The sequence below is a fragment of the Podarcis bocagei genome (assembly GCF_964188305.1).
Source record: "Podarcis bocagei genome assembly, chromosome: 12".
Taxonomy (NCBI): Eukaryota; Metazoa; Chordata; class Lepidosauria; order Squamata; family Lacertidae; genus Podarcis; species Podarcis bocagei.
The window spans coordinates 8,480,291-8,505,664 of NC_138137.1; the positions used below are offsets into that span (position 1 = coordinate 8,480,291).

The 25,374-nt window shown below is 45.2% G+C and overlaps 1 protein-coding gene across 2 annotated transcripts in view; it reads right to left on the reverse strand.

Moving 5' to 3' along the window:
- ITPRID1 (ITPR interacting domain containing 1) overlaps positions 1 to 25,374 on the reverse strand; it is a 67,279-nt gene that overhangs the window by 27,579 nt on the left and 14,326 nt on the right. For both annotated transcript variants that reach the window (XM_081165102.1, XM_081165101.1), the window contains exons 5-9: positions 22,747 to 22,798; positions 20,276 to 20,362; positions 14,700 to 14,902; positions 10,762 to 11,327; positions 4,894 to 4,948 (exon numbers count right to left, since the gene is read on the reverse strand). In XM_081165102.1, coding sequence (XP_081021228.1) covers positions 4,894 to 4,948; positions 10,762 to 11,327; positions 14,700 to 14,902; positions 20,276 to 20,362; positions 22,747 to 22,798 — 963 coding nt within the window. The remainder of the gene's footprint in view (positions 1 to 4,893; positions 4,949 to 10,761; positions 11,328 to 14,699; positions 14,903 to 20,275; positions 20,363 to 22,746; positions 22,799 to 25,374) is intronic.

Below are 25,374 nucleotides of genomic sequence, written 5' to 3' on the forward strand. Positions count from 1 at the left end.
CTATGCGAACCATAGGACTTCATAGGAAATTTAAGAGACGTGATTTGAAGAAATGTGACTGGGGGGAGGGGAAGAGAGATTTTAAATAATAAGTGCACACATAATACCTTTTGCCCATCTTTAGCTTTTGGCAAGCACCTACCATCTGTGAAAACCAACACAACTTGCCCGCCGCCATCAGAAACAGGGAAATGATTGTGGCACTCTTTTTCGCCATCAAGCAATCGTTCCCATATGTACTTTACGGGAGGATAATAAACAGGATTCACACTATTGGAACACAGTCAATTAAGAAAAATGCCGATTGCCTTCTGCAGATATTCCCATGGTGCCAAACTGTACGTGAAAGAGATCGCAAGGAGGAGGAGGAGGAAGAAGGGAAGGTGTGATAATTAAAAGCATTGCCACTCAATAAGTCAGGGGAGCTAATATGTCAGCTCAGCAGGCTGGGGAGGTAAACGTACCCAGCTGCTGGAAAGACTTGAGTGCGGTTTGGTCCCTGGCACCACTTGTTGGGACAAGATGAATCGCAAAAGGCTGCGGAAGTGAGTATCCAGGCTACCGTGTGCCAGATGGAGGTGGTTACTTTCTCTGATTGATTGCCTCTTGGGCTGCAAAGGGGGCTGTTCAGCCAACGGATGCTCTTGCATGAGCAGAGCCGGTTTGGGGATCAGCCGTTCCTTCTTTGCTCAGGGCCCCCTTGGAAAAAGCTGCCTGGAGTGGAGGGGGGAAGAGGCAGGGGGACAAGCCCAAAGAAGAAGAGTTTGGATTTGATATCCCGCTTTATCACTACCCGAAGGAGTCTCAAAGCGGCTAACATTCTCCTTTCCCTTCCTCCCCCACAACAAACACTCTGTGAGGTGAGTGGGGCTGAGAGACTTCAAAGAAGTGCGACTGGCCCAAGGTCACCCAGCAGCTGCATGTGGAGGAGCGGAGACATGAACCCGGTTCACCAGATTATGAGACTACTGCTCTTAACCACTACACCACACTGGCGTTGGTGTTGATGGACACCAACACGCACAAATGCCATACCTGTTACAATTAAGGGTTGCTGCTGCTGAATTTTCAGCCACATGCTATCTTAGTCACCTTCATGTCCTCCCCAAAAGCCAGCTGAAAAGGGGAAAGCACTGGTGTGCCAGAACAACTCTGTTCCCAGGTGCTGAACCGTGCATCTGCACACCAGGTAAGTTTAGGTGAAAATAAAAGACAAGGCCCCTACTATGACCAGGCTGCCCTGATCTTCCCTATGCTCTGTGCCTTTCCATTCCTTTGCACTGCCCTGCAGCCAGGATCGTCAAATGGATGTATAAATTGCTGGTAAAATGCGTACATCCTCCTGCTGGGAGCTAAGTGCCCGTCAGACATTTGCTGGGCCTCCCTAATACAGGACAGTGAGCAAAGCTTCATTGCAGAACAATGGCGTTTGCTGCCAGAGCTTACAGATTTGAATAAACAACAAATAAGCAACATCTGCTCCAGCATATGTGTATGGTGGGGAAAAAGTCACAAAATAAAAGAATTTGTAAATGCCAAAAGCAACACTAAACTGCCAGTGCTACTGTAGAGTGAATTTTTAATTGCACATGCATACAAGGCAGGCTGTGGGTATTAGTCTCACATATGTCTGGTTGCTGCCAACCTGGGAGTATAGATGAATTTAATTAAATAAGGATTATCCCTTCTCCCCAGTACAATTACTTATTTATAACAATGATAAAATTGCCTAATAAAAATTGTAATATTTTGTGTAGAACACACACACACACACACACACACACACACACACACACACACAAATTGCTCGAAAACACTCCGGTATTCCTTGGAAGTTATCTAGAGATACTTGGGGTTTGAGTGTCTTTTAGAATTAAGTCTCTGCATTCGGCTCAAGGGGAAGGAAAGACGAAAGGAGCATCAGGATGCCTGGCAAAGGGAACAGCTAAGAGAAAGAGCTCACAGCAGCCAATAAATGGTATTTCACTGCATGAGGAGTGTGGGTGTGGGTGTGTTGTGCAAAATTTTGAGCAATTGGATGAGGACTGAGGCCTGGCCCTGGAGCTAAGGGACCCAGGTACATTGGAAAGTATTATCATCATGTCTACGTAACCAAAATACTCGGTCTGCATCTTCCTCTTTCCTGCTCAGTTAGATCTACCATACAGAGTAGTCTGTGCCCCTAACCAACTCTTATAAATATGGCCAGATTTAAAGTACATGAATTAGAGCGGGGTGTGTGGTGTGTGTGTGTGCAGTACTTGACTGTTTGGAATAATTAACTCATCTCATACCTGAAGTATCGGGACAAAAAAAATCTCATTTCAAAGCTCTGTTTTGAAATGAGACATTTTTTTTTAATGATGGAAACAAAATGAAAAAATTCCTTCCAGTAGCACCTTAGAGACTAACTAAGTTTGTTATCGTGGGACGCAGGTGGCACTGTGGTCTAAACCACAGAGCCTAGGACTTGCCGATCAGAAGGTCGGCGGTTCGAATCCCCGCGACGGCGTGAGCTCCCGTTGTTTAGTCCCTGCTCCTGCCAACCTAGCAGTTCGAATGCACATCAAACTGCAAGTAGATAAATAGGTACTGCTCTGGCAGGAAGGTAAACGTCCTACCCATCCGTGCGCTGCTTTGGTTAGCCAGAAGCGGCTTAGTCATGCTGGCCACATGACCCGGAAGCTGTATGCCAGCTCCCTCGGCCAGTAAAGCGAGATGAGCGCCGCAAACCCCAGAGTCGGCCACGACTGGACCTAATGGTCAGGGGTCCCTTTACCTTTACCTAAGTTTGTTATTGGTATGAGCTTTCATGTGCATGCACACTTCTTCAGATACATTTTTTTTTTTAAAAAAAAGGTAAGGAACAAAATAGAGTATGAATTACATTTCAGTACTATGTTTTCCTAATAGGTATACCCAAGTACCTTTTTTTCTTAAAAAAAATGTTTAGGGGTACTCTCATTTTCCTACTCATATTGAAATACTGCCCCTCAATGAGGCCAAACTAAGATTCACAAAATGTTTAGGGGTATGCGTCCCCCCAGAAAAAAAGCACTGGGTATACCTTGTCATCTCATTCATAGTTTATTATTTATATTTATTGACATAAATATTGATGGTATTTTCATAAAAATATAGCAAGATGGCATACAGGATACAACATTGCTATCAGATAAATACAAACGTCAGTAATAAAAAAATTCCTGAAGCCTTAAAATAATAATAATAATAAATAATGTAAAACAGCAATAAATACTGGGCTGGATGAATCCCAAGATGGAATTAAGATTGCCGGAACAAATATCAACAACCTCAGATATGCAGATGACACAACCTTGATGGCAGAAAGTGAGGAGGAATTAAAGAACCTTTTAATGAGGGTGAAAGAGGAGAACGCAAAATATGGTCTGAAGCTCAACATCAAAAAAACAAAGATCATGGCCACTGGGCCCATCACCTCCTGGCAAATAGAAGGGGAAGAAATGGAGGCAGGGAGAGATTTTACTTTCTTGGGCTCCATGATCACTGCAGATGGTGACAGCAGTCACGAAATTAAAAGACGCCTGCTCCTTGGGAGAAAGGCGATGGCAAACCTAGACAGCATCTTAAAAAGCAGAGACATCACCTTGCCAACAATGGTCCGTATAGTTAAAGCTATGGTTTTCCCAGTAGTGATGTATGGAAGTGAAAGCTGGACCAGAAAGAAGGCTGATAGCCGAAGAATGGATGCTTTTGAATTATGGTGCTGGAGGAGACTCTTGAGAGTCCCATGGACTGCAAGAAGATTAAACCTATCCATTCTGAAGGAAATCAGCCCTGAGTGCTCACTGGAAGGACAGATCCTGAAGCTGAGGCTCCAATACTCTGGCCACCTCATCTGCATTGGCTCCTAGTACGTTTCCGAGCACAATTCAAAGGGTTGGTGCTGACCTTTAAAGCCCTAAACGGCCTTGGTCCTGTATACCTGAAGGAGCGTCTCCACCCCCATCATTCAGCCCAGACACTGAGATCCAGCACTGAGGGCCTTCTGGTGGTTCCCTCATTGTGAGAAGTGAGGTTATATGGAACCAGACTGGGTAGGGTTCCTGTACAGGTACCACCTCTTCAGATTCTGCCCCCCAAGGTGGTAGTTTCACCCCACCTCATGGGCAGGCAGGCAGGCCCCGACTGCTGTAACTAGCACTTATGAAACCCATACATTATTACCTGGTGGTATTTTATGATGCCAACTGAAGGCTGCTCTAGACATTTGCTTTTGACACCTCCACAATGTACCTAATGTAGGTCCCAGTTCTACCACCATTCACACATAGATTTTCGTGAGACTTTGGGTGCAGTTGAAACTTTGCGCAGCACACAACTAAGAGCAGACCTAAATGGTTGACCAATATGATGATGACATTGCTTATATAGAACAAAAAACAATGCAGAGCTAGTAGCAGAGCGGACTGGCTAATGGTGCAAACAGCAAGCCACATATCTCTGGTGTAACTCAACCATGAAATCTCAGGCTCCACTTCCTACCTTCTAGCAAATAAGAATTGCTCAGAAAATGCATCTTAGGAACACCAACAATCAAAGTCTACTGAAAAGAAGATACTTCCTGCAATCTCTTTTGTTTACTTCCATCCCACTCTCCTACCCATTTACAACTTGTCTCTTACAAGAATCCCATCCATCCATCCATCCATCCATCCATCCATCCATCCATCCATATGAAACTCTCCTTCAAAACAGGGAGGGTTTATATGTTGAATAAAGACATCAGGTTGTGAGGGAATGTTTTTGGTTGACCACTCAGTCCATATCTCTGGCATTTCCATTTCCAAGGCTCTCACATACGGCAAATTTGCAAAAAGTTATAGAGCAATTATGGTTGCTAATACCCACCTGAAGTGCTTTCAAGAGGATTTCCCCAGGAAGATTCATCCTCAAAGCTCTGGATCTGCGACAGGAGAGGGGGAAAACACTCCTTAAAGCAGCTCGTTTTTGTTTACTATTAAAAGTATATTTCTTCACTTTGACACTAGGATTTCAAACTAAAACAACACTGAACAAGGCAACGCTGAATGTTCTGTTGTTGATGCGCCTTTGAAAATAGAACTTGGGTTTGGGGCTGTAAGTTAGAGTTTATAACACAGATCTGTTCCACGTGATACTACTGCCAGGTCAAAGCACATTTTTGCCTAGTGGAAATCTCTCTCAAATAGAAAAATCAAGTGTTGAGTGCCAATGGTAGGCTCTTGCCCATTGAGACTGGCAAGGTGGGAGACCTGCGGTTGTTGGATGCCAGAGCCAAGGATATGTGGAGCCAACTAATTCTAGATTTGTCCCCGTCCTCTTCTCTGTTGAGTTCTACATTTACAACATTGGGACTAAGGAGGAGGAAACTGACAGCCAGTGCCACTCTCTGGACTAGTTGTAAGTAAGAATGAAGGTTGTTATGTACTGAGTTGAATTGGATACAAAATGCAGCAGTCTGTTAAGATAAATTATAGAACAAAAATTGAGAAAGATGGAAAGGGTTTGCTGAAATAGCTAATTGAACTAGAATACAAAAAAGGGAGGTGTGAGGAGGTCGATGAAACAAGTAAATGAAAGGTAAAGACACGGAAATATTGGATGTGTTTTAAAATGTTTTTCTTTTTGTTTTGTTTTTTGGTGGTTTCGCTGTATTGTTTTTGGTTTTTTTTTGTTTTTGGTTTTTTGGATGTACAGTGGTACCCCGCAAGACGAATGCCTCGCAAGACGGAAAACCCGCAAGACGAAAGGGTTTTCTGTTTTGGAGGCGCTTCGCAAGACGAATTTCCCTATGGGCTTGCATCGCAAGACGAAAGCCCATAGGGAAATGCTGGCGGTCGGGAGCAAAGACTTTTGCCCACAGCCGGCCTTCAGAAGAGGACCTCTTCTGAAGGCCGGCGGAGGGCAAAAGTCTTTGCTCCCCCCGCCTGCCTTCCCCCCCCCCCCGCCTGCCCCGGGCGATCTTAAAATGCTGGCGGGCGGGAGCGAAGCGTTCACTGCCGACCCCCAGCATTTTAAAATCTCCAAGGGACAGCAGAGAAGTCTCTGTCCCGGGGAGGTTTTAAAATGCTGGGGGTCGGGAGCGAAGCGCTGCCGACCCCCAGCATTTTAAAATCTCCCCGTGTCCCGGGGAGGTTTTAAAATGCTGGGGGTCGGGAGCGAAGCGCTGCCAAACCCCAGCATTTTAAAATCTCCCCGTGTCCCGGGAAGGTTTTAAAATGCTGGGGGTCGGCAGCGCTTCGCTCCCGACCCCCAGCATTTTAAAACGCTGTTCCGAAGGGGGGGCGGGGACACCTGCCCCAGCCGCCCCACTTCGGAAAGCTGTTCCGAAGTGGGGAGGGGGGGCGGGGACACCTGCCCCAGCCGCCCCACTTCGGAAAGCTGTTCCGAAGTGGGGAGGGGGGGCGGGGACACCTGCCCCAGCCGCCCCACTTCGGAAAGCTGTTCCGAAGTGGGGAGGGGGGGCGGGGACACCTGCCCCAGCCGCCCCACTTCGGAAAGCTGTTCCGAAGTGGGGAGGGGGGGCGGGGACACCTGCCCCAGCCGCCCCACTTCGGAAAGCTGTTCCGAAGTGGGGAGGGGGGGCGGGGACACCTGCCCCAGCCGCCCCACTTCGGAAAGCTGTTCCGAAGTGGGGAGGGGGGGCGGGGACACCTGCCCCAGCCGCCCCACTTCGGAAAGCTGTTCCGAAGTGGGGAGGGGGGGCGGGGACACCTGCCCCAGCCGCCCCACTTCGGAAAGCTGTTCCGAAGTGGGGAGGGGGGGCGGGGACACCTGCCCCAGCCGCCCCACTTCGGAAAGCTGTTCCGAAGTGGGGCGGGGGGCGGGGACACCTGCCCCAGCCGCCCCACTTCGGAAAGCTGTTCCGAAGTGGGGAGGGGGGGCGGGGACACCTGCCCCAGCCGCCCCACTTCGGAAAGCTGTTCCGAAGTGGGGCGGGGGGCGGGGACACCTGCCCCAGCCGCCCCACTTCGGAAAGCTGTTCCGAAGTGGGGAGGGGGGGCGGGGACACCTGCCCCAGCCGCCCCACTTCGGAAAGCTGTTCCGAAGTGGGGAGGGGGGGCGGGGACACATGCCCCAGCCGCCCCACTTCGGAAAGCTGTTCCGAAGTGGGGAGGGGGGGCGGGGACACCTGCCCCAGCCGCCCCACTTCAGAAAGCTGTTCCGAAGTGGGGCGGGGGGGCGGGGACACCTGCCCCAGCCGCCCCACTTTGGAAAGCTGTTCCGAAGTGGGGCGGGGGGCGGGAACACCTTCTGAAGGCGGGCAGGGGGCGAAAGTCTTTGTCCCCCCTGCCTGCCTTCCCAGGGGCTTTTAAATCGCCCCGGACAGCGGAGAAGTCCTCCGCTGTCCGGGGCGATTTTAAAATGCCGCCTGCCAGCATTTTAAGATCGCCCCGGACAGCGGAGAAGTCCTCCACTGTCCCAGGGTTTTTTAAAATGCTGGGGGTGGGAAGAAAAGCCCTTGTCCCCCCCCCCAGCCTTCAGAAGAGGTCCGGGGACAGACTGTCCCCGGACCTGGTCTGAAGGCGGTTTCCCTAGGAACGCATTAATTGATTTTCAATGCATTCCTATGGGAAACCGTGCATCGCAAGACGAAAAAACCGCAAGACGAAGAGACTTGCGGAACGAATTAATTTCGTCTTGCGAGGCACCACTGTATTGTAAGGTATTGTTTTGTTTTGTATAATTTTCTATTGTTTTTTTCCCTTCTTTTTTCTGTAACTTTCAAACCCCTAATAAATATCATTAAAAAAATGTGCAGCAGTCTGATTGGTCCTAGAACAATAGGATTCGGAATGCAGCAGTCTTATTGGTCCTAGAACAATAGGATTCAGAATGCAGCAGTCTGATTGGTCCTAGAACAATAGGATCCAGATTGCAGCAGTCTGACTGGTCCGCAGGAGCCACCCAATCCAACTCCAGGTGGAAGTGAATCTGCAACCTGATTGGCCTACAGGAGAATTCCAGAATTAGCCAATCGCGTGGGGTCCATTGTGTAAATAATGTATACAGAGCAGATATTTCGGGGGAACTTCCATTTCTCACTACTATGAGCTGAATAAAGAGCATAAAATCCACACTTGACTCTGCGTATATTTCACAGGTGGTGACTGGCTGAGGTGGATGGGGCAGGCCCTTATTCACCCAAATGGATTGGCCTCCATGGGTAAGTGCTGCCAGAATACGAAACACTGAGAAACAAGAAGGAGGGATGAGAACAAGTGCATTAAAAAATCCCTAAGGGCAACCCCCTCCTTCCCCCAAACAGCCCAATGAGGGCTGAGAAAAAATAATCATGGTTCATATTGTGTATATGAATGGTCAGGTGTTTATGGCTTTCATTCTGCCCCAGGACATTACCCAGAGTGGAGACTATGAACAATGTACTCCAGAGAAGGCAATTGCTACAGTTGAGTGGCCCCTCTTATTTTCTGATGAAACATCTCCGTATCAAATTATGCCCTGGTCATCTCTGTCACCTTTACGTCCCACAAGCAAGTGACAGGGAGGCAGACGACTTAGTTTGATGCAGAGAGGTCCTTTCTCAGTCTGCTGCATCCAAGTCTTTATGGACACTTGTATTCCATATCTTGTAGCTCTGCAGGAGCTGGTTACAGAGAGGAGGAGGGAAATCAGTATGGCCCCAGAGAACCAAAGGCTTGTGTAACAACTGGCAGCACTTTTCTTGGTTCAGTCTCAAGGTAAAGGTTAAGGGACCCCTGACCATTAGGTCCAGTTGCGGATGACTCTGGGGTTGCGGCGCTCATCTCGCTTTATTGGCCAAGGGAGCCGGTGTACAGCTTCCGGGTCATGTGGCCAGCATGACTAAGCCGCTTCTGGCGAACTAGAGCAGCGCACGGAAATGCCATTTACCTTCCCGCCGGAGCGGTACCTATTTATCTACTTGCACTTTGACGTGCTTTCAAACTGCTAGGTTGGCAGGAGCAGGGACCGAGCAATGGGAGCTCACCCCATCACGGGGATTCGAACCGCCAATCTTCTGATGAAGAATCTTAAATATTTCTGCAAGGAGCTTTAGAACTGAGCACAATAAAGTGAATGAAGTATTGGGGTGGTATATTGAGGGTTTTTGGGGGGAAGGTGTCTTCTTCTCAAACTGCTTGAAAATATTGCCCTCTTCACACTTTATATCATAAACACATCTCTCATAAACACCCGAACCCATAACGACCCAAAATTAGCATGCATAGCTAATGATAGGAAATAATTGTTCAGTGATCATGTCATACTATAACGCTCACAGGCTAGCATCTAAAAACAAGGATGTTGCTAGTATCACATCAATCCCCAAATGGCATGCTATTTCTAAACTTCTGCTTGGTGAACAAGCTGGCAAGACTTGTAACCAACTTCCAATCTTCCAGTCACCACTCTCCACTACAGAATGGAGAAATATGGTTTTCTTTCTTCCTGACTTGCCCTTCTCCAAACAATGTGATGAACCAAAACTTACCTATTATTTGAAATGTACACACTTCAACAAACAAAAAAAATTGTGTACAAAAATTGGTATATTGGAGGGGTGAGGAATGTGCCTAAGTGTGCATATATTGGTGAAAACAGCATAAGCATTCATCATATAAGGAAAAATTACTTACAAAAAGGAGGATTGCTTCAGGACTTCCTGACAAAATCACAAATTGATACAGAAATGTGATGAACTGAAGACTGGTAGTACGTTTCCGAGCACAATTCAAAGTGTTGGTGCTGACCTTTAAAGCCCTAAACGGCCTCGGTCCAGTATATCTGAAGGAGCGTCTCCACCCCCATCATTCTGCCCGGACACTGAGGTCCAGCGCCGAGGGCTTTCTGGTGGTTTCCTCACTGTGAGAAGCCAAGTTACAGGGAACCAGGCAGAGGGCCTTCTCAGTAGCGGCACCCGCCCTGTGGAATGCCCTCCCACCAGATGTCAAAGAGAAAAACAACTACCAGACTTTTAGAAGACATCTGAAGGCAGCCCTGTTTAGGGAAGCTTTTAATGTTTAATGTATTACAGTATTTTAATATTTTTTTGGATGCTGCCCAGAGTGTCTGGGGAAGCCCAGCCAGATGGGCGGGGTATAAATAAATTATTATTGTTGTTGTTGTTGTTGTTGTTGTTGTTGTTGTTGTTGTTGTTGTAAAATGAAATTGACACTGGATGGGCTGGGTCTAGAGTTATGTTTCATGGCCTATGGATTTCTAATTCATTGGATGAGTTTTATTCTTTTATATAAAGGTAAAGGTAAAGGGACCATTAGGTCCAGCCGCGGACGACTCTGGGGTTGCGGTGCTCATCTCGCTTTATTGGCCGAGGGAGCTGGGGTACAGCTTCCAGGTCATGTGGCCAGCATGACTAAGCCGCTTCTGGTGAACCAGAGCAGCGCACGGAAACGCTGTTTACCTTCCTGCGAGATCGGTACCTATTTATCTACTTGCACTTTGACGTGCTTTCAAACTGCTAGGTTGGCAGGAGCAGGGACTGAGCAACCCCGTCGTGGGGATTCGAACCGCCAACCTTCTGATCGGCAAGTCCTTGGCTCTGTGGTTTAACTCATATATTTTGTAACAATGATCTATGGTTTACTTTATTACTTTTACTGCTATAAGCCACTTTGGGCAAGCATTGACTGGAAAGTGGCATAGAACTATTTTAAAATAAGACGTACACTAAAACCAACTTTCCCCTGTGCCTCCATCACCTATCTATGCACAACACACAGCAATCTGTCTTACCTCCTCCATTTCAAAGGAATCTGAAGGCTTGCAGTTGAAGGTAGACACTCTCCTGAGCGTATGGGTCAAAAGGATATTGGGTTCTTTGCGTGGTCTGTCTTTAATGAGCATCTCAGAGGTGGAAGGAAGATGAGGCAGTTTCACTGGAAGGTGAGACAACACCCAAGGTTTACTTGCTATGGATTGTGGAGGCTTCGCCTCCTTCTCACTTGGAAACGGCTCTTCTTTCAGAGGAACCAAGGCAGGGTTTTCAGACAAGCCAGTCCGCATTGCCATGTGCAGGTCCACATCAACAGAAGAATTGTCTTCTTTGGCCTGGCATGTGCCAGCATTTCGGTACGCTTGAGGGCTATGCATTGTTGTCTGCCTGGACACTTTTCTCAGGAGCTGACCTATTCTCCTCCTCTTTGCCTGTGTGACCACAAGATTCCGCTTCGGAGAGCCCACTGCACAATTCTCCTCTCCGGTTCTCTCTTCCGACTTATGATGCAGGGTGTTGATGTCATTCAGCAAAGAAGAAAAGGCGCTAGTCACATGATCCAGGACTTCCAATTGCCGAAAACGTCCTGACGTTTGAGACAGATGAAAACAAAACTTATGCATTTGTTTGTTTAGTTGCAGACCAAACCTAGAAAGCTTCCAGGCTTCATACAACAAGCTGAAGACAGACAACGCTAAATCTCTAAACTCAGATCGTATTGTTAACACTGCAATGTGGTTGCTGCCGCAGAGCTTTGTGGCTGTCACACATGTTGTACATACAGTGGTGCCCCGCAAGACGAATGCCTCGCAAGACGGAAAACCCGCTAGACGAAAGGGTTTTCCGTTTTTGAGCTGCTTCGCAAGACGATTTTCCCTATGGGCTTGCTTTGCAAGACGAAAACGTCTTGCAAGTGTTCCGATTTTTTTTTCGCTTTCCCCCCTTTTTCTAAGCCGCTAAGCCGCTAATAGCCTTTTAGCCGCTAATCCGCTAAGCCTTTAATAGCCGCTAAGCCTTTAATAGCCGCTAAACCACTAATAGCGCTAATCCGCTAAGCCACTAATAGGGTTGCTTCGCAAGACGAAAAAACCGCTAGACGAAGAGGCTCGCGGAACGGATTAATTTCGTCTTGCGAGGCACCACTGTAGTTATATGTCTATAAACATTTGGCAGCTCTATTTTATGAATCAGAACTGAAATTCCTTTGAAATTTGCCCTTCTTTGAATTTTGTGGTGCAGTTCTCCACCCCAAAAATGTGTACAATAACTATGTGTGTTAATGGGAAAATGGGTCCCAAAATGCATATGAAATAAATAAATTAATGATGATGTGTTATATATTAATGAATACATTCGATTGGGATAAATGGCTTATGAAATTGCACGTATTAGGAAAACTGTGAATAAAATGCGTATGATTTTTGTGTGCAGACTTCTTAAAAATGTCGACTGATGTAGAAATGGAGTGAACTAAACTTAAAAATGGAAAAATTAAGAACTGTAAGAAACTGTAAGAAACTAGAATTGGCAGATTCATTCATTCCTAATCATGTGTAACCTTAGAACACATGCATCAGCAACCCTGACAGAGGGAAACATGCTGTTATTAAAAGGACTCCCATGGTCTAACCATTTATGGATTGCAACGAGAGAAATGGCCTCAGGAGAGAACCTTTGCCATGATAAAGATATCTCGGAGGGAACTATTAATTGAATCGAATCTGGGTATTTGCAGAGGTGAATCAGAGACTTGGACTTTTCATTAACCATGCTTCACTCAGCAATAAAACCCTGAAGCGCACGCTCCAAGTTTTCTTTAACACTTATCACATTTATATTAAACCTGTGTGTCAATTTTAGGGTATTTAGAATAAAAGAAAAAGGGGCTCTTTGATAATCAGAAATGGGCAAAGTCACATTATCATCACCTAGGGAGGATTTTTTTACCTGCCCCAAAGATGGAAGGATCTGCTGATTTCAGTTCTTTCAGTTTCTCAATTTTTCCCCATATTAAATTCAGTTGTCCACATTTCTGCAGTAATTTGTGGTTTTTTTGCACGCACACATAATCCTCATGAAAATTCATCAACATTTAGTGAATATTTCTCTGAATAAGCACATGTTTGTAAGCAGCTTTGACTACTGTATACACTTTTCAATCAACTTCCCCTGATATAATGCATTTTTGTATACTAATTTAAATGCATGCCTTTCCCTAACAGATGATTTATTTATTTTTTGGTAAACATTGCTTGGTTGGTGAACTGTATCTCAAAATATGAGCAAGTGTGAATTTTGAAGAAAGGCTGTGCTTTGGTTCTCATTTATTTCCAAAAGTATGGATTTGATAGATCTGCCTTTAAACGTGAACTGAATCAAATTTCTGTGGGATGTAAACACAGGAGCAGTCAATGACAACATTCCTAGAGTGTACATGTTAGAACATGGGGAGGGATGTCTGTCCAGCAAGCAGGTAAACTTCCTGGGGACGGACTTCCTCCGCATGTGACCAGAGGTAGGTGTGGCCTCACCTGTGCAGGTAATGACAAAAGCACAGGGCAGGCAGCCACTCTCTCTCTCTCTCTGCCATTTTCCTTTGATGAGGAAACATCTAAGGATGCCCTCTTGGCTCCCAGCCAAGAGAGGAGATAAGGACTATCTTGCTACAAGATAGATTCTGAATGAATGAACCTTTTTAAGCCTGTCTGCCTTCTGGGATCATATTGTGAACAGAACGTGAGTAAACTCTTTTATACTTTTATAAAGACTGTGTCGTGTCTTGTATTTTAAGAGGGAACAAAAGGGGAAATTACCAGAGTAATTATTATAGAGGTTCTAGCGAACCTGTGCACACGTTACCGTTGCGAACTTAAAGGGGAATGTCTATAAACTCTGCTGATATTTTGGGAACTTGTTAGCACAAGTTGGATAAGGATATAATTAGTCAATATATCCTCTCCTGCACCCCAGAACATTCCCACAATTTCTCCCCATCCCTACCTACCACACACATTCTACAAACTAAAAGCTAACAAAGCACCTCATATTAAAGAGCCTTTTTAGAAGCTACCAAGGAGTTGGTCTTCTGAGAGCTGTTCCTATGTAGAAAGGGATAACATGTAAATAGCCCAACCACTTCAGCTTTTGGTCAAGGCCCACACAATCAGTCCTTGTCTGAGTGGTTGTGCCATTTAAACAGCAGCTACTATACAAATTTGCTAGTAACAGAAAAGCAAATTTTCCACATGGCTAAAGTAACAGTTGTTGACCTGTTGTGTTTGTTAATCTATTGTAATTGACCTCTTAAGGAGGATAAGCAGTGAATTCTCCATCTTCTATTCTTCTTAATTCCAGCATTAGATTGTATTCTTGCATTTCAACTTGGCCCTAAACTAAATAGCCTGACAAATTGAACTTCATATTAGCGCAAACCATACTTGACAACTTCTTCTTCTCTTACAGAAACTAGATTTCGAACATTCTAACAGCTTTTTTCTCTGATTGAACATTTTTTGACACCATCCTAGCTCAGTCAATGAGTGTTCGAAACCTCACAGGAACTACTACAAATTCAGTATACTATACAGTATAGATATAGTGGGTCAGATTCTCCTTTCATTATCAAAGCAGAGTATTATTTTCTGCTATAGTCTGATTGAATGGGCTTACATAGAAAGCAATTCTGAATCAGAGGCGGCCATAATGAAAACCCTTTGAGACACTCAAAGCTGGCTGGTGTCCAAAAATACCTTGCCATATTTATTAAGTGCAGATACCTCAGTTGATTTCAATGAATAGACCACTGGACTAACCTCTCAAAGTGTTTGATGGTTATGATAAGATTTATTCTCCTGATCTTTCCCCCCTCAGCAAAACCTTCTACTCATGAGAATGAGCTCATCTCTCCAAAACCTTTCCTTGCTCCCCACAAGAAAATCTATTATTTTCATTTACTTACCACATAAATTGGGGCTTTCTATATCCATTCGTTTTCTTTGAGCTTCAATGAAGACCCGGATGTTGATTCCTTTAGCTATGGAAGCACAACTGATGAACCGGGAAGGGATTTTAGTGCAGATGTCAGGCTCATCTGTACCAAACCCCAAATCCAGCAGAATCTCAACTGGATCTTTTTCCGAGAAATCTAACCATTCAGTGACACTATAGAGAAAACAACCACATAAATTATGCTGCTGGCTTGATATGTTATTTCATTTCACTAAGCTAAAATATATCCAGAATGAATCATACTCAGTGAAATAAATGTACGTAACTCTGCTGATTTCAATGGACCTACTCTGAGCACGATTTAACTGGATATCATTCTTCCTTCTTCCTCTTCCTGTCTCATGTCTGTATTGTGGAGCTAGATGAGCAGTGACCAATGTGGTACTCTTCAGATGTTGCTGTACTACATCTACCATCATCTCTGACCACTGGCCATGCTGGTTTGGCCTGATGGGAGTTGGAGCCCAACAAAATCTGGATGTAATGACATTGGCTATCTCTGAACTAGGTAAAGGTAAAGGTACCCCTGACCATTAGGTCCAGTCACAGATGACCCTGGGGTTGCACGCTCATCTCGCTCTACAGGCCGAGGGAGCCGGCGTTTGTCTGCAGACAGTTTTTCCAGGTCATGTGGCCAGGATGACTAAGCCGCTTCTGGCGAACCAGAGCAGCACACGGAAATGCCATTTACCTTCCCGCCGGAGCGGTACCTATTTATCTACTTGCACTTTGACTTGCTTTCGAACTGCTAGGTTGGCAGGAGCTGGGACCGAACAATGGGAGCTCACCCAGTTGCAGGGATTCGAACCGCCAACCTTCTGATTGGCAAGCCCTAGGCTCTGTGGTTTAGACCACAGCACCACCCGTGTCCCATTATCTCTGAGCTAGACAAGTACAAAATGGCCTATGAGAAGCTACCACCCAACAAATCTAAATTGACATTGTAAACTTTAAATTTGTTCCCAGATATATAAACTACGCTTTACAAAAGTAATTTGTTTACATTTATTTATTTATTTATTTATTTATTTATTTATTTATTTATTTGGGCTTATAGCTCACCTCATCCCAATGACTCAAGCCAGGTAACAATGCACATGTCCATTTCAATAATCATTACTCATGTCAAGAGTTTCAGGTAATAATTTTGCTTGTCACCCATCCAACGCTCACTTAAGTACAACTCTCTTTCATGTCATGAAGATTCCTAGGAATGTTTTGGAGTTTCATTATGTATTAAGTTTTCATCCCTGAAATTAATCAAACTAGAAACACAGTCAATCAATGGATGTAATGTAGACAATGGTCAGTGCGCAGCTCCTTCAGATTAATACTGGTCACTCAAAGACACTGGAACTACAACTCCAGGAAGACTTTGCCTCATGGCCAGTGCATGAGCCAAACCCTACACAGAATTCGGCTTCTAACCACACAGAGAAAACTAACACATGGGCTGACATGCAGAGGGCCGGGAGGCCAGCTGGCAAACCCCAGCTGTGCCGTCACCTTCCATCGGCCCATGCTCCGACGTAAATCAGCGACCCAGGCTTCAAAGTCAGGGCACTCTATCAGCGAGAGAACTGCGCACACAGAATAGGCGTGAGTCTTGTGGAAGCATACTACAACTACAGATTTATTAATCATAAATCAGGACAAAGAAACATGTCTCTCTCTCATGTCATCTCAGAGAGAATGGGCAGAGCAAAAGCTATACACAACAGAAGTTCCTAGCATACTGTGCTGGAATGTAAACAGACATGTGATACACATCTGTTCCTTAAGGTGGAATGGAAATCTCAACACAGGGGGGGCACCAGGTGGCGCATTGGAAGATGGCCGACAATAACATCTCTCTGACCCATACGAGGTAATTAAGAGGCTGCTATGGGAAGTATGCAGTCTTCCTACCCCCCCCAAGGAGATGGGGGGGCTGCCTTGCCAGCGGTGTCCACAATGCACCCCCAGATACGAGGTCTGGGGGTGCCGGTCACTTGGCACGAGCCCTCGATGTGGTCAGCTCTTCCTGACGCCGATTCCAATCAGCGCGTGCTGGTTAGCTTCAGCTCTGAATTATAATTGGAAACATACGATTGGAATGAAGCTGAAGCACATACATCAAGTAACGCTCGAGAGATAAGACTGCTGATTAATGGATCTCTGTGACTGGGAGTGATGGACGGATAAGTAAATCTTCTGATGAATCACCATTAAGAGACTGTATGCTTGGAATAAAGGGGGGATGGAGGAAAAAACCTTTTTTCTTTGTACTATATGATATTAATAACCCTTCACCCCAGAAAGAAACAAGATCGTTGCGTTTTACTAATCACAAGCAGGAAGTTAAGAACTGTGTGGGATGGAATATAGCTAAAGAAAGGATTGGTAAACAATGAGAACGGAGGAAAATTCTATGACGCAGTCAAAAAATGGCGTCTCGCCAAGACAGGCTTGCCGGAGAAAGAAGGACAGGGGGAGGAGAACCAGGACCACTGGAATGAGAAGGATTGCTGGAATGTAATTTTGACCTGACAGAGCCTCCTGATATACTGGGCAAGTCTGAGAAAAGTAAAGGACAGATTGAAGATTAATTTTTTTTTTATGGAAGCGAGGAACAGCGGCTGTCCCTGAGCGATATGATCTTTGGAGAGTACAAAACCCACACAGAGCATGCTTGTGAAAATTATCAGAGATCGGAAAGAAAGGAATATACGATAACAACAAGAAGATGAAGAAAGTAATAAAGGACTATCTGGATTGAACTGGATAGAACTGTTTAATTAATGCAGCAATATAAGTGATGCTTGGACTCGTCCGGACCTTGATGTATGGGTACCCCCAACAAAATTTAAAATTCGGCTGTATAATTTGGAACTAATGTGATTTGGATAATGTGATGTGATTGGCCTGTTAATAAAAATTATTATTATTTTTTTTTAAAGGAAATCTCAACACAATACACCCTAATGGAAGTGAACAGAGAGAAGATCCCAAATGATTTCAGAGTGGGAGAGACTTCTCCTATTAAGAGGGAAGGCATCCAAAGGGCCCTTTGGCTCCTTCTCTTTCATGCAACTCAATCCAATTTTCTGGATTGCTGATCAACTCAACCTCATCTTCAGTTGGAATTGGTCAAACCACATCCGGCCCTGTTGCACCCCTGGTTATGTGACTGGGATATCTCTCTCAACGTTGCCTGGTGAGAGTTCAGATCCTTTCCTCTTGCCCATCTACTTGCCTCCCTCCTGCCTAATCCCATCCCTTCTCCCGACTTGCTTACTGGCTAATAATAATAATAATAATAATAATAATAATAATAATAATAATAATTTATTTATACCCCACCCATCTGGCTGGGTTACCAAAGCCATTCAGGGCGGCTTCCAACCGAATATTAAATAAAATACAGCGTCAGACATTAAAAACGTCCCGAAATATGGCCACCTTCAGTTGTCTTTTAAAAGCAAAATAGTTGTTTATTGCCTTGACATCTGCTGGGAGGGCGTTCCACAGGGCAGGCGCCACTACCGAGAAGGCCCTCTGCCTGGTTCCCTGCGACCTCACTTCTCACAGAGAGGGAACCGCTGGAAGGCCCTTGGCGCTGGACCTCAATCTACTGCAACAACAGCAGTAGAACAGAGAAAGGGAGGGAGGTTTCTGTCACTATCATGCCCTTCTCTGGCCCCTGGCATACTACTACAGCTGTGAGCAGGCACCAGGACTGCTGGGATATATAGTTTCAGTGCAGCTGTAATACTTGGGGAAATGACACTTTCTGGAATCTTGCAGGTAGCCTCAGCAGGGTGCTAAGTGCCAACAGTAGTGGAGGAGAGAAAAATACCCCTTTCTCCATTCTGCTGAGGCAGGAGGAAAGGAAAGTGGCTCGGACGAGGGTAGGGTTTGGAGATGGGTGGCAGGGAAAGAGGGCTTTAATTTTTCTCTAGCTCAAATTGGAATGCATCCAGGAGAGCTTTCGGGTCTATGGTGGTCCGCTCCCCTTGTATTTAAGTTGAGGGATGCGGGTGGTCTAAACCATGAGCCTCTTGGGCTTGCGGATCAGAAGGTCAGCGGTTCGAATCCCTGCAAGGGGGTGAGTTCCGGTTGCTCTGTCCCAGCTCCTGCCAACCTAGCAGTTTGAAAGCACACCAGTGGAAGTAGATAAATAGGTACCGCTCCGGCGGGAAGGTAAGTGGCATTTCCATGCGCTCTGGTTTCCTTCACGGTGTTCTGTTGCACCAGAAGCAGTTTAGTCATGCTGGCCACATGACCCGGAAAGCTGTCTGTGGACAAACGCCGGCTCCCTCGGCCTGAAAGCAAGATGAGCGCCGCAACACCAGAGTCAGCTTTGACTTGACTTAACCGTCCAAGGGTCCTTTACCATTACCTTTTTTTACCTATTTAAGGTGAGCATTACAAGTTTCAAAAATTTGTTCCTGGAGAGAACCAGAGAAGATTCTGAACATTGCGAATCATAACTAAACCAGGGTATGAAGCTCAGAGGATTTTGGGGGCAACTGAGCCATGAGAATCTGGCATGTGCTGTGAAGCCACTGAAAAGGAAAATGCTCAGCCACACATCCTCACTAACTTTGACTGCTGTCAGTTACCATGGCAGAGCACACTGATGCTGGAAAATGAAACAATTGAATTGCACACATGCACACACATCTGGAATGGGCCATGGGGATGGCTTCTGCATCACCTACCAAACGTGCATATCTATTTAGGTCCAACCACTTTCCGTTTTTGGGTGGGTCTGGGTGGCACTGTGGGTTAAACCACAGAGCCTAGGACTTGCCGATCAGAAGGTCGGTGGTTCGAATCCCCACCACGGGGTGAGCTCCCGTTGCTCGGTCCCTGCTCCTACCAACCTAGCAGTTCGAAAGCACGTCAAAGTGCAAGTAGATAAATAGGTACCACTCCAGCAGGAAGGTAAACAGCGTTTCCGTGCGCTGCTCTGGTTCGCCAGAAGCAGCTTAGTCATGCTGACCACATAACCCGGAAGCTGTACGCTGGCTCCCTCGGCCAATAAAGTAAGATGAGCGCTGCAACCCCAGAGTCGGCCATGACTGGACCTAATGGTCAGGGTTCCCTTTACCTTTTATCTTGTTTTTACAATCAAGCGGCGTGTAAATAAGATGAAATTAACGAACAAACAAACAAACATTTTCTTTGAGCACCAATGTGGGCTTTCTGGGAAATTCTGAGTTGGAAAGGAGGGCAATTTGCATCAGAATTTTTTCCAGTTTGCATCAGAACATTTTCTGCTGCCCTTGAGAGTGATGTAATTTAGCATGTTTATTTTACTCGGATTGAGTAAACAAAGCCAAACACTTCAAAACTGCCAAGTATGCCCAATATTTATTTGCAATTGGCAGCCGTTCGTTGCTACTAATGAACTTGTGAAACAGAAAATTTTCCTCAGAAAAACAAAGCACCAGAAAAAACTTCCCGTCCCGCATAGCCGAATTTGAGGCGTGTGCCGTGCACTGTGAAAGCCGCAAACATTGAAATCTGGTTGATGCTGACCTTTTGGGGGCACTGGGAAGAGAATGGGATGAGCCAGCACTATTCCATCGTGAAAGGACCGGCATTTCTGAAAACTGATGCAGGGATCTATAGTAGTGGGAGAAAGCAACAATGAAATTTGTTTACACTCAAGGTCCTCTGGGATGTCATTATAATTTCTTTCTGGAGTTAATCTTTGCATCTTTCTTTTAGTTCAAAATGTTACTTTGCCGGAGCTCTTCAGGAGAAGAGCATGTATGATACTGTGGCAAACACATTTGTTCTCAGGAACAGTATGTTACAGGAGGTGTTAGAATGTAGGTGTTAGGTACCGGTAAATGCTAATTATAAAGGTGGCAGAGCTTCTTTGCTTTTGACAGATGGTGTAGCTTTGGAAGTCTTTGGGGAGCACACGTTCTCTAACCACCTACTTTCTAGAAAGATATAACTGCTTTTAATAAAGCTCTATCTCTGTAACATGCAATGAGCAATACCAGAAGGAACACCCTCGTATCTTTATTTTGTCAAGATTTCTAGCTGCGACTTGTTAACTAGTTTGCTGTCGGCAATGGATTACGAAAGCGTGAGCTGCAATCTCCTCAACCCCCGCCTCAAATGCCCTCTATCCCAGAGGTCCGTTTTTCTAGATCACCTGGAAACATATATAAAACGTAATTCATAAAAGAGATAAAGGAATTACCGTATTTTTCGCCCTATAGGACGCACCTTTTCCCCTCCAAAAATGATGGGGAAATGTGTGTGCGTCCTATGGGGCGAATGCAGGCTTCACGCACCTCTCCGCAAGCAGCGGGAGCCCAGCGCTGGGCTCCTGCTGCTTGCGGAGAGTTGCCTGCATGCTGAAGCCTGCCTGCGCTGAGCTCAGCGCGTCCAGGCTTCGCGGACCTCTCCGCAAGCAGCGGGAGCCAGTGCTGGGCTCCCACGGCTTGCAGAGAGCTGCCTGTTTGGGGGCTGGGGTCGGGGGAAGCTCGGGCTTCCCCAGCCCCGCACCTGGGGAAAAAAATAATTTCCCCCCTTTATTTCCCCCCCCAAAAAACTAGGTGCGCCTTATGGGACGGTGCGTCCTATAGGGTGAAAAATACGGTAGTAAGAACCTGCATTTCCCTGCTTTGTTTTGTTTTGTCTGTTTATAGAATCTTTTAAAGCAGCCCTTTACCATACAGCCATACAATTCAAAACAGGTAAAACAGTTTGCACCATTATAAAACAAAGAAAAACCCCAAGCAAAACTAGTACTGTATAGGTTAAACAAAAAGGCACAGGTGGGTCCCACAAAACTACCTTAACTGTCAAAGGGAAAAGAGGTTTGTCTTCACCATTTGGTAGAAGCTGAATAATGATGGGGCCAGGTGCACCGCTGTAAAGGAGTTCCACAATTTGGGGGCTGCCACAGAGAAGTCCCTGGAAGCAGTAGCAGGGTGGCACAGACCGTGTGTGTTGCTGACCTGGCTTCCCAATGGCACATGTCACTGTCAGTTACCGAGGGGAGGGGACAAGGTAGCTGAGTTTGTTTAAAATCTAAAACAGCTTATCTTAGTATTCCGTTTTTTGAATTTGTACTATGTAGGTTTTTTAAAACCTTTTTGTAAGGACAATACTAGAGTTTTCACAGCCGAGTCCTCAACTCCTTATCACAACTGCTTGGCTTGCTTTGGATAGGGCTGTGTCTTAAACTCGCTATTGAGGTTTTCAAACTTTTTTTGTAAACTCAGGGGAGCGTTTCAGCCCTGTTCTTGAGTTTGTTTAAAATCATTTAAGGTTTATGATTTCTCTATTTCCTTCTGAGGAAACTGAATGGTTCAGTGAAACAAGGTTTGTAGCCGGCATCCCGTTAAGGCTTTGTTCAATTCTAGGTTGTTCTAATTTTTTTCCTTAAACTTTGTGATTTTTGTTATTTAGTTTAATTCTATAAGATAATAGTTCTAGCCGATTACTTCTCGTTTCAGGGATTTTCACGGTATTTCATTTGTTTTGTGTAGTTTTCGGTTTCCGTGACTGTCTTTTTTCTACTACAATTAGAGAAAGGGCTGCCAGCTGTCTATGTGTACAGCCAGGTTCGTCTGACTGTTCCCTCATGTGACCGTTGCACAATGGGTTACTTACATGTAGGAACATCGGACTGTGCGCCTCAACCCTGTTTTTACTCACATCCCGTTGGAGAGATCTACGCATCAGAGTGCAGAAGCCTCTTCCCCTCCTTGTTACTAGCTTGTGTTAGCATGAAAGATTGCTCCATATTTTAGTGTGAATATTTCGCATTTACACCCGCATACAATTCTGGCTAATTATACATATCACATTTAGCGTAATACTAGGAAAATGTAGATGTCATCATTAAGCTAACAAATATTCTTCCTGCCACCCTACAGTTCAGACGTCAAAAGCTTCCCTTCACAATTAATTGCACTGCCTTCACTGAATTTTGAAGTGTAGAAGTGAATAGCTCACAACATGCACACAAACACCATACCTACCGCATGTAATTTTGCACGGTCATTTGGGCCATTCCTGAGGGAGGTGAAAGAGCTGCAAAGAAACAGAATTCACTGATATTTAATTTTTCCTTAAATCCAACAGGCAGGATTTTTAAAATCAAGATTTGAACTTCACTGCATGACCAGGTGTGTTTTTTTTGCAAAGGAGATAAAGGGATGACAAAAGTTATTCATTCATAGAAACAAAAAAACTGAGGTATGGGAAATGTCTTTTTCTGCTGCAAATATTTTTGTGTGTTGGTAGTATTCATTGCCACAAATAAAATGGGAAACAACAGTATTGTAATATGAAGAATAGCTAATGCTATTCTAGGCTGCATCAACCAATGTATAGTGTCCAAGAGAACCAGTGTGGTGTAGTGGTTAAGAGTGGTGGACTTGTAATCTGGTGAACTTGGGTTCGCGTCTCCGCTCCTCCACATGCAGCTGCTGGGTGACCTTGGGCTAGTCATACTTCTCTGAAGTCTCTCAGCCTCACTCACCTCACAGAGTGTTTCTTGTGGGGGAGGAAGGGAAAGGAGAATGTTAGCTGCTTTGAGACTCCTTCGGGTAGTGATAAAGCGGGATATCAAATCCAAACTCTTCTTCTTCTTCTTCCAAGTCAATGGAAGTAATAGTACCACTCTGTTCTGCATTGGTCAGACCCCACCTGGAGTATTGTGTCCAGTTCTGGGCACCACAATTTAAGATGGATATTGACAAGCGGGAACATATGCAGGGGAGGGCAACCAAGCCTGATGAGGAACTGTTGAGGGAGTTGGGTATGTTCAACCTGGAAAAGAGGGAACTGAGAGGAGATATGATGGCCATCTTCAACTATCTTAAGGGCCGTCACATGGAAGATGGAGCAAGCTTGTTTTCTCCTGCTCTGGACGGTAGGATTCGAACCAATGGAGTCAAGTTACAAGAAAGGAGATTGCAGCTAAACATCAGGAAGACAGTAAAAGCTGTTTGACAGTGGAACAGTCTCCCTCTGGAGGTTGTGGACTCTCCCTCCTTGGAGGTTTTTAAGCAGGGATTGGAGAGCCATCTGTCATGTGTGATGTAGCTGAGATTCCTGCATTGCAGAGGGTTGGTCTAGGACAGTGATGGCCAAACTCGGCCCTCCAGCTGTTTTGGGACTACAATGCCCATCATCCCTGACCACTGGTCCTGTTAGCTAGGGATGATGAGAGTTGCAGTCCAAAAACAGCTGGAGGACCAAGTTTGGCCATCACTGGTCTAGAATGATTCTCAGGGTCACTTCCAGCTATACAATACAATGATTCTAAGAAGATTTTCATCCAATATTTTTGGGAAGGTCCATACATTTAAAGTACATTCAAAGCACATTGAAAACACATAGCTTCCCCCAAAGAATTCTGGGAACTGTAGTTGCCCCCTTGCACAGCAACAATTCTTAGCACTCTTAACAAACTACAGTTCCCAGAATTCTTTGGGATAGGGCCAGCCCAATGTATTTTGCTTCCGGAAGCACAGGAGCAAAAGATGTCCAATCCTCCAAGTCAAGTGAATAGTACCCATGGCTAGCTAAATTATTTTGGTGCCAGAGGCAGAAATTCCCACAGACACCTCTTCCCCTCCATGGCAGTGAAAATGCAAGCATAATAATTGAAATAACAAAGTGCTGACCTTTCATGGCACCTAAAAGCAGGTTGCTCAAGGTGGCTGCTTCACTCTGCCTAATGGTAGGGTCAGCCAATTACTGTATTTTTTGCTCTATAAGACTCACTTTTTCCCTCCTAAAAAGTAAGGGGAAATGTCTGTGTGTCTTATGGAGTGAGTGCAGGCTGCGCAGCTATCCCAGAAGCCAGAACAGCAAGAGGGATCGCTGCTTTTGCTGCACAGCGATCCCTCTTGCTGTTCTGACTTCTGAGATTCAGAATATTTTTTTTCTTGTTTTCCTCCTCCAAAAACTAGGTGCGTCTTATGGTCTGGTGCGTCTTATAGAGAGAAAAACACAGCATATAAAGGGTTGGGCATTTTAAAAAGTAAGTCTGGCCATTGAAACACATTCTACTAGGTGTGCAGCAGATGACTGATATATTTTCGGGAATAGCACCAAGCCATCAGTCCACCAAGATCCCATGCTGCATTGGCCCTTGTAACCTCCAGATTAGATCCAGCCTAGTTGAAACAGTTATTTTGGTTCTACAAAACCAAATTCCAGACCACACGCCCTGAAACTTCTTGCACACTTGGATGACATGTGGAGCGTTGTAAATGTATTCCAGACCATGCAACTTTACAGCTGGAATCCCTGAAGCTGAATAAGTTGATTTTCGGACAGAATTACAGAAGCTGAGTGTGACTACATCTGGCTGTTTAAGCACTTCGGGTGATACATTGGATCTGAAGTAATAACTCTATAAAACAGTTCAGTATATGAATATAGTGACAACGTTACTGTGAAAAAACACAACGTGACTAGCAACTTGAACACTTTTTCACTGACGTGAAGTTCATTGTATCTGCGGTTATCAATTTGCAGTTTAAAAGTGGTACAATGTAAGGCAGGATCCAAAACTCAAAAACAGCAGAAAAAGGAACATGGAATGTGAAAGAAATAGTTTGAAAACATTGTGAGCTCGGTTAGAAATGGGACAG